The sequence below is a fragment of the Macaca nemestrina genome, chromosome Y (assembly GCF_043159975.1).
Source record: "Macaca nemestrina isolate mMacNem1 chromosome Y, mMacNem.hap1, whole genome shotgun sequence".
In the NCBI taxonomy this organism is placed as follows: Eukaryota; Metazoa; Chordata; class Mammalia; order Primates; family Cercopithecidae; genus Macaca; species Macaca nemestrina.
Window position 1 is genome coordinate 5,018,271 of NC_092146.1, and position 8,878 is coordinate 5,027,148.

Consider the following 8,878-nt stretch of genomic DNA (forward strand, 5'->3'; position numbering starts at 1 on the left):
CTTGATGGGGATGGCATTGAATCTATAAATTACCTTGGGCAGTATGGCCATTTTCACGATATTGATTCTTCCTATCCATGAGCATAGTATGTTCTTCCATTTGTTTGTGTCCTCTTTTATTTCACTGAGCAGTGGTTTGTAGTTCTCCTTGAAGAGGTCCTTTACATCCCTTGTAAGTTGGATTCCTAGGTATTTTATTCTCTTTGAAGCAATTGTGAATGGAAGTTCATTCCTGATTTGGCTCTCTGTTTGTCTGTTACTGGTGTATAAGAATGCTTGTGATTTTTGCACATTAATTTTGTATCCTGAGACTTTGCTGAAGTTGCTTATCAGCTTAAGGAGATTTGGGGCTGAGACAATGGGATTTTCTAAATATACAATCATGTCATCTGCAAACAGGGACAGTTTGAATTCTTCTTTTCCTAACTGAATACCCTTGGTTTCTTTCTCTTGCCTAATTGCCCTAGCCAGAACTTCCAACACTATGTTGAATAGGAGTGGTGAGAGAGGGCATCCCTGTCTTGTGCCAGTTTTCAAAGGGAATTTTTCCCGTTTTTGCCCATTCAGTATGATATTGGCTGTGGGTTTGTCATAAATAGCTCTTATTATTTTGAGGTACGTTCCATCAATACCGAATTTATTGAGCGTTTTTAGCATGAAGGGCTGTTGAATTTTGTCAAAAGCCTTTTCTGCGTCTATTGAGATAATCATGTGGTTCTTGTCTTTGGTTCTGTTTATATGCTGGATTATGTTTATTGATTTGCAAATGTTGAACCAGCCTTGCATCCCAGGGATGAAGCCCACTTGATCATGGTGGATAAGCTTTTTGATGTGCTGCTGGATCCGGTTTGCCAGTATTTTATTGAGGATTTTTGCATCGATGTTCATCAGGGATATTGGTCTAAAATTCTCTTTTTTTGTTGTGTCTCTGCCAGGCTTTGGTATCAGGATGATGTTGGCTTCATAAAATGAGTTAGGGAGGATTCCCTCTTTTTCTATTGATTGGAATAGTTTCAGAAGGAATGGTACCAACTCCTCCTTGTACCTCTGGTAGAATTCAGCTGTGAATCCATCTGGTCCTGGACTTTTTTTGGTTGGTAGACTATTAATTATTGCCTCAATTTCAGAGCCTGCTATTGGTTTATTCAGGGATTCAACTTCTTCCTGGTTTAGTCTTGGAAGAGTGTAAGTGTCCAGGAAATTATCCATTTCTTCTAGATTTTCCAGTTTATTTGCGTAGAGGTGTTTATAGTATTCTCTGATGGTAGTTTGTATTTCTGTGGGGTCGGTGGTGATATCCCCTTTATCATTTTTAATTGCGTTGATTTGATTCTTCTCTCTTTTCTTCTTTATTAGTCTTGCTAGTGGTCTGTCAATTTTGTTGATCTTTTCAAAAAACCAACTCCTGGATTCATTGATTTTTTGGAGAGTTTTTTGTGTCTCTATCTCCTTCAGTTCTGCTTTGATCTTAGTTATTTCTAGCCTTCTGCTAGCTTTTGAATGTGTTTGCTCTTGCTTCTCTAGTTCTTTTAATTGTGACGTTAGAGTGTCAATTTTAGATCTTTCCTGCTTTCTCTTGTGGGCATTTAGTGCTATAAATTTCCCTCTACACACTGCTTTAAATGTGTCCCAGAGATTCTGGTATGTTGTATCTTTGTTCTCATTGGTTTCAAAGAACATCTTTATTTCTGCCTTCAGTTCGTTATGTACCCAGTAGTCATTCAGGAGCAGGTTGTTCAGTTTCCATGTAGTTGAGCGGTTTTGATTGAGTTTCTTAGTCCTGAGTTCTAGTTTGATTGCACTGTGGTCTGAGAGATAGTTTGTTATAATTTCTGTTCTTGTACATTTGCTGAGGAGTGCTTTACTTCCAATTACGTGGTCGATTTTGGAGTAAGTACGATGTGGTGCTGAGAAGAATGTATATTCTGTTGATTTGGGGTGGAGAGTTCTATAGATGTCTATTAGGTCTGCTTGCTGCAGAGATGAGTTCAATTCCTGGATATCCTTGTTAACTTTCTGTCTCGTTGATCTGTCTAATGTTGACAGGGGAGTGTTGAAGTCTCCCATTATTATTGTATGGGAGTCTAAGTCTCTTTGTAAGTCTCTAAGGACTTGCTTTATGAATCTGGGTGCTCCTGTATTGGGTGCATATATATTTAGGATAGTTAGCTCTTCCTGTTGAATTGATCCCTTTACCATTATGTAATGGCCTTCTTTGTCTCTTTTGATCTTTGATGGTTTAAAGTCTGTTTTATCAGAGACTAGTATTGCAACCCCCGCTTTTTTTTGTTCTCCATTTGCTTGGTAAATCTTCCTCCATCCCTTTGTTTTGAGCCTATGTATGTCTCTGCCTGTGACATGGGTCTCCTGAATACAGCAGACTGATGGGTCTTGACTCTTTATCCAGTTTGCCAGCCTGTGTCTTTTAATTGGAGCATTTAGTCCATTTACATTTAAGGTTAATATGGTTATGTGTGAACTTGATCCTGCCATTATGATATTAACTGGTTATTTTGCTCGTTAGTTGATGCAGTTTCTTCCTAGCCTCGATGGTCTTTACATTTTGGCATATTTTTGCAATGGCTGGTACCGGTTCTTCCTTTCCATGTTTAGTGCTTCCTTCAGGGTCTCTTGTAAGGCAGGCCTAGTGGTGACAAAATCTCTAAGCATTTGCTTATCTGTAAAGGATTTTATTTCCCCTTCACTTATGAAACTTAGTTTGGCTGGATATGAAATTCTGGGTTTAAAATTCTTTTCTTTAAGAATGTTGAATATTGGCCCCCACTCTCTTCTGGCTTGGAGAGTTTCTGCCGAGAGATCTGCTGTTAGTCTGATGGGCTTCCCTTTGTGGGTAACCCGACCTTTCTCTCTGGCTGCCCTTAAGATTTTTTCCTTCATTTCAACTTTGGTGAATCTGGCAATTATGTGTCTTGGAGTTGCTCTTCTCGAGGAGTATCTTTGTGGCGTTCTCTGTATTTCCTGGATTTGAATGTTGGCCTGCCCTACTAGGTTGGGGAAGTTCTCCTGGATGATATCCTGTAGAGTGTTTTCCAACTTGGTTCCATTTCCCCCCTCACTTTCAGGCACCCCAATCAGACGTAGATTTGGTCTTTTTACACAATCCCATACTTCTTGCAGGCTTTGTTCATTTCTTTTTGTTCTTTTTTCTTTTGGTTTCTCTTCTCGCTTCATTTCATTCATTTGATCCTCAATCGCAGATACTCTTTCTTCCAGTTGATCGAGTCGGTTACTGAAGCTTGTGCATTTGTCACGTATTTCTCGTGTCATAGTTTTCATCTCTTTCATTTCGTTTATGACCTTCTCTGCATTAATTACTCTAGCCATCAATTCTTCCACTTTTTTTTCAAGATTTTTAGTTTCTTTGTGCTGGGTACGTAATTCCTCCTTTAGCTCTGAGAAATTTGATGGACTGAAGCCTTCTTCTCTCATCTTGTCAAAGTCATTCTCTGTCCAGCTTTGATCCGTTGCTGGCGATGAGCTGTGCTCCTTTGCCGGGGTAGATGCGCTCTTATTTTTTGAATTTCCAGCTTTTCTGCCCTGCTTTTTCCCCATCTTTGTGGTTTTATCTGCCTCTGGTCTTTGATGATGGTGATGTACTGATGGGGTTTTGGTGTAGGTGTCCTTCCTGTTTGATAGTTTTCCTTCTAACAGTCAGGACCCTCAGCTGTAGGTTTGTTGGAGATTGCTTGAGGTCCACTCCAGACCCTGTTTGCCTGGGTATCAGCAGCAGAGGCAGCAGAAGATAGAATATTTCTGAACAGCGAGTGTACCTGTCTGATTCTTGCTTTGGAAGCTTCCTCTCAGGGGTGTACTCCACCCTGTGAGGTGTGGGGTGTCAGACTGCCCCTAGTGGGGGATGTCTCCCAGTTACGCTACTCAGGGGTCAGGGACCCACTTGAGCAGGGAGTCTGTCCCTTCTCAGATCTCAACCTCCGTGTTGGGAGATCCACTGCTCTCTTCAAAGCTGTCAGACAGAGTTGTTTGCGTCTGCAGAGGTTTTGGCTGTGTTTGTTATTGCCCTGTCCCCAGAGGTGGAGTCTACAGAGACAGGCAGGTTTCCTTGAGCTGCTGTGAGCTCCACCCAGTTCAAGCTTCCCAGCAGCTTTGTTTACCTACTTAAGCCTCAGCAATGGCGGGCGCCCCTCCCCCAGCCTCGCTGCTGCCTTGCCGGTAGATCACAGACTGCTGTGCTAGCAATGAGGGAGGCTCCGTGGGTGTGGGACCCTCCCGGCCAGGTGTGGGATATGATCTCCTGGTGTGCCTGTTTGCTTAAAGCGCAGTATTGGGGTGGGAGTTACCCGATGTTCCAGGTGTTGTGTGTCTCAGTTCCCCTGGCTAGGAAAAGGGATTCCCTTCCCCCTTGCGCTTCCCAGGTGAGGCAATGCCTCGCCCTGCTTCAGCTCTCGCTGGTCGGGCTGCAGCAGCTGACCAGCACCGATCGTCCGGCACTCCCCAGTGAGATGAACCCAGTACCTCAGTTGAAAATGCAGAAATCACCGGTCTTCTGTGTCGCTCGCGCTGGGAGTTGGAGACTGGAGCTCTTCCTATTCGGCCATCTTGCCTCGCCCTCCGGGATTTTTTTACTTAATCTAATATGTCCCAAAGACCTTTTTCTTTAATACTTTGGGTTGTCTGTCTATTCTTTGGAGGCATAATGACATCTATTAGATACCATTAATTACTGCTTTACAAAAAACAATCTTTTTTTTTTTTTTTTTTTTTTTTTTTGAGACGGAGTCTCGTTCTGTCACCCAGGCTGGAGTGCAGTGGCCGGATCTCGGCTCACTGCAAGCTCCGCCTCCCAGGTTCACGCCATTCTCCTGCCTCAGCCTCCCGAGTAGCTGGGACTATAGGCGCCCGCCACCTCGCCCGGCTAGTTTTTTGTATTTTTTAGTAGTAGAGATGAAGTTTCACCGTGTTAGCCAGGATGGTCTCGATCTCCTGACCTCGTGATCCGCCCGTCTTGGCCTCCCAAAGTGCTGGGATTACAGGCGTGAGCCACTGCGCCCGGCCAAAAAACATAATCTTTGCAGACTATTTATTTCCCAGTTTTAGGGACAGTAAGGCAAAACAAAATTAATGGGCATAGTGACCACATTTTTTTCAAATTTTCAATTGGAGCCAGTGACCTGGCAAGAGTGACATTTGTGTCATTTATGAAATTAATAATATGAATAGTTGAATTGTAGTTATAAAAATTAATTTACAGTTAATAATTTGTCTGAATTGCCTGCATATAATTGTACTAGCAGGAAATAGAACATGGACCACATATATATCTGTTATCACACATGTCTTTATTTACCATAAAATTGATGGGTATTACACACATACTGATTTGATTAAGTCCTTTTCCAATATTTTCACATTTCTCTTAGGTCTCTAAATAATTAACTTTTATTATCACATCAAATTTTACATGCTTAAGGGTCAGAAGTTATCATACTTTTATGACACTTAAATTATCTTTGTTCACAGGATTTCCTACTGGAGACCAATTAATACATTTTCTTTATATTTAGAGTATTAACATTCACATAGCATTTTCCCTGACCTATACACATTTCTCTCCTTATTCCATTCAGTTAGTAAATTATTATTAAACTATGATTAATGACCTAGAGAGAGACCTTGTGTACACATACCATATGTTCTCTATATTCAGAGTAATATTTTTTAACCTAATCCAAGAGAATTATGCAAGAAAATTAATAGCATCAATATTTGCCTTTGATAAAAATAAACAAAAAAACAGTTCAGTAAACCTCCTCTGTAAGATTGCTGCAACAAATCCACACTACTCTAAGATGAACTTCATTTAATTATGTGTTGCAATTTCTTAGATGCAGTTTCCAGTGCTTAATCTGGAAATAGTAGGTTGAAATCTAGTGAACGGACACACTGTAGAAATATGTAGGAATACTTTCTGTCTTTGGATCTCTTAAAAATTTTGTCAGTATACTAGAATAATTTTGAAATGTTCAAGAGTAAACTTGTAGAAGTGGAAAAAAGACATAAATTATTTAACTCTTATTGAGTATGTATTGTGGACCAACTATGCACAATCTTGTCTAGTTCTTTTTGTGTGTTACTTCATGTAATATTCATAATATAAACTGTATTATTTCAAGATTACATAACAGTCCATAAACCTTGAGTGCAAAGATGAATATTTGTTTCTCTGATCCCCAAAATAGTCACAAAAAAACGTTTTTGAATTCTTACCAAAAAGGAAAAAAATAAATATCCATACAAAACAACTCTCATATCAACTGAAAGATCAAATTGTTGGACAAATTATGATCATTCTCATTTTATGCTTATTGGGAACACATGCTTCATAACTGCTCTAGCTCACTGTCTTTGTTTATTTGTATGTACATATGCCCCAATAGTTCAGTAAGTAAAGAAAATAAGGAGGCACGACTTCTGTGTTCCTATCTTTCAGAAGTCAAGGGTGTGGCAGATGGCATATAGATAATTAAAATAACATATGAATAAAGGATCCAAACTTTATCTGACTGTTGACTCATTCTCTATTTTCATAGGTGAAGAAGTATGAACTGAGCTGATTTCATTATATCATGGTGCAAGCTAAGTAATTGTGATTTCCAAGTTACCAAGCAGGAAACGAGTATTTCTACTTGGAAATCTCAGCCCTGAGACAGTGGCCAGTGAGTTTGGTAACTAGGTATTTTCTTTCAGTGGGTATAATGTGTATGTTTTGTTGAAAGAAGCAAGTTGGTGAATTCTACACAATTGTTACAATGATTCTTTGGTTACTTGGATTTGAAACAAAATTTAGAGCTTCAAAACTCAATGAAGTAAAACACATCTAACAGCTAACAGAAAAATGAACTGTAAAACAGAGTGAGAGAAAAAGCCTCGAGAGTTGATGATGCTTTAAATGCTTGTAAAGTTTCTTTTTAATTACTTAGCTGCAAATTTGTCATAATTCAATAATGACACTATGGCTTTTCTTCTAAGCTTTACCTTAAAGTTCTTAAATTGAGAAGTAATGTTAGTCCAGCCAATTCATGTTATTTCACGTTTTATAAATGATTAATAACTAATAAACATCTTCATCTGATACCTACAATTCCAATTCAAAATTTGAAATTACACTTTTTCTAGCTAGTACTTCTACCATTTTCCTTCTGTTAATCTAAGAACAGGCATTTAATTGTATTTAACTTGTAATGAAATGTATTTAACTTGTAACTTGTTGTTCATTAAATTTGCAATATAGGAAAGATTATTGTCACTGCCAAGCAATAGTATTTGGTGCTACACACATTCTTATAGTATAAAAATTTTCTGTCCTTTTTTTTTTTTAATTCTGGTAAAATGCAAATAATATAACATTTGCTGTCTTAACTTTTACATATATTTCAATTCAACAGTGTTTGGGAAAAAGAACCATGTGAGACCGTGGAAAATAATTTACATTGAAATTGTAGTTATCCTGGGATTACTGGGATATTCCCTGGTGAAGTTATGTTTTGAGCCTTCAGTGGCATTTCCAGTCATCATTAGCATGAGAATCGTAGACTAAAATTAGTGAACTAACTATGTTTTTGGAAAAGAGTTAGAAACATTTGTCCCCTGAATCTCTCACCTCTCACTAGAGACTTTGATAATGCTGAAGTGCTTTTTTCTTTTCTTTTCTTTTCTTTTCTTTTCTTTTCTTTTCTTTTCTTTTCTTTGTGTGTGTGTGTGTGTGTGTGTGTGTGTGTATGTGTGTGTGTTTTTTGAGACGGAGTCTCTGTCACCAGGCTGGGGTACAATGGTGCGATCTCAGTTCACTGCAACCTCTTCCTCCCGGGCTCAAGCTATTCTCCTGCTTCAGCCTCCTGAGTAGCTGGGATTACAGGCACCTGCCACCACGGCCAGCTAACTTTTGTATCTTCAGTAGAGACAGGGTTTCACCATGTTGCCCAGGCTGATCTTGAACTCCTGACCTCAGGTGATCCACTCACCTCGGCCTCCCAAAGTGCTACCAGCCAGGATTACAGGTGTGATCCACCGTGCCTGGCCGTGTTTTTTTGCTTAATTAATATACCTCTACCATTGTGTAAAGTACTCTGGTTAATATCCCAAATCTTTCATGATGTCTTTTCTAGATAACCCCGTCTCCAGGGTACCTAGGTGCCACCAGACACCTATCTGACGAAAGGGTCATGCTCTGTTAGCAGGGAGGAGTAGCCGGCAGCATGCCGGCAGGTTTAGCAAGTATAACCTGATGGTAGGGAGTTACATTCAACCACTACTGAGAAGCAGCAGCAATACATGGGCAGGTCTTACCAGGTGTTTTCCAGGTGTTGCCTAGGCATTACCAGGCAGTGGTAGGGATGAGCTGGTGTTACCCAGGTGTCACAATGGTGCAGAGGCATATTTAGTCATCAGGGAGGAGCAGCAAGTAGCACACAGGTGAGTGTTCCCAGGTACCGTTTAGGTGTAACCCAGGTGTTTCCAGATGTTACCAGTAATGAGCCCTGGTTAGGGATCACTGTGGAGCATCAAGCAGCATGCTGGCATTGAGTAACATGATGTTCCTAGTCTCTCCCTGGACTTCTGTTCACCAAAGCCACCACATTTATTTCTTATATTCCTAACCCTGTTGTGACATCAAATAAACAGAAAGTGTCCTCCTTGTCTATCTTCCACTTCCAACGTTGAGGAACCATGGTAGCCCATCACTAGATGGCCTTTGCATTGGTTTGGGTAGCTGAACTGTTGTAGTGAACAGAACTTGACATGTACAATTGTTCAAAACATGCATACTTGCATTTTGCCCATGGAGCACTGTAAGGCAGCAATTCGTGGCAGGGTGTTGGCTTCCTCCATGTGGGCAGAC

General features: G+C 40.1%; 1 protein-coding gene across 16 annotated transcripts in view; it reads left to right on the top strand.

Annotated features, from left to right (window-relative positions):
• The window catches only part of LOC139360963 (thymosin beta-4-like), a 226,246-nt gene that overhangs the window by 160,310 nt on the left and 57,058 nt on the right, over window positions 1–8,878 (top strand). For 10 of the 16 annotated variants that reach the window (XR_011618533.1, XR_011618534.1, XM_071089474.1 and 7 more), the window contains one exon: window positions 6,570–8,036. Coding sequence is in view for 8 of the 16 variants with exons in the window: in XM_071089474.1 (XP_070945575.1) it covers window positions 6,570–6,593 (24 nt within the window). In the remaining 8 variants the exon portion in view is untranslated. The remainder of the gene's footprint in view (window positions 1–6,569; window positions 8,037–8,878) is intronic. The other 6 variants (XR_011618535.1, XM_071089461.1, XM_071089465.1 and 3 more) reach the window with 2 other exon arrangements.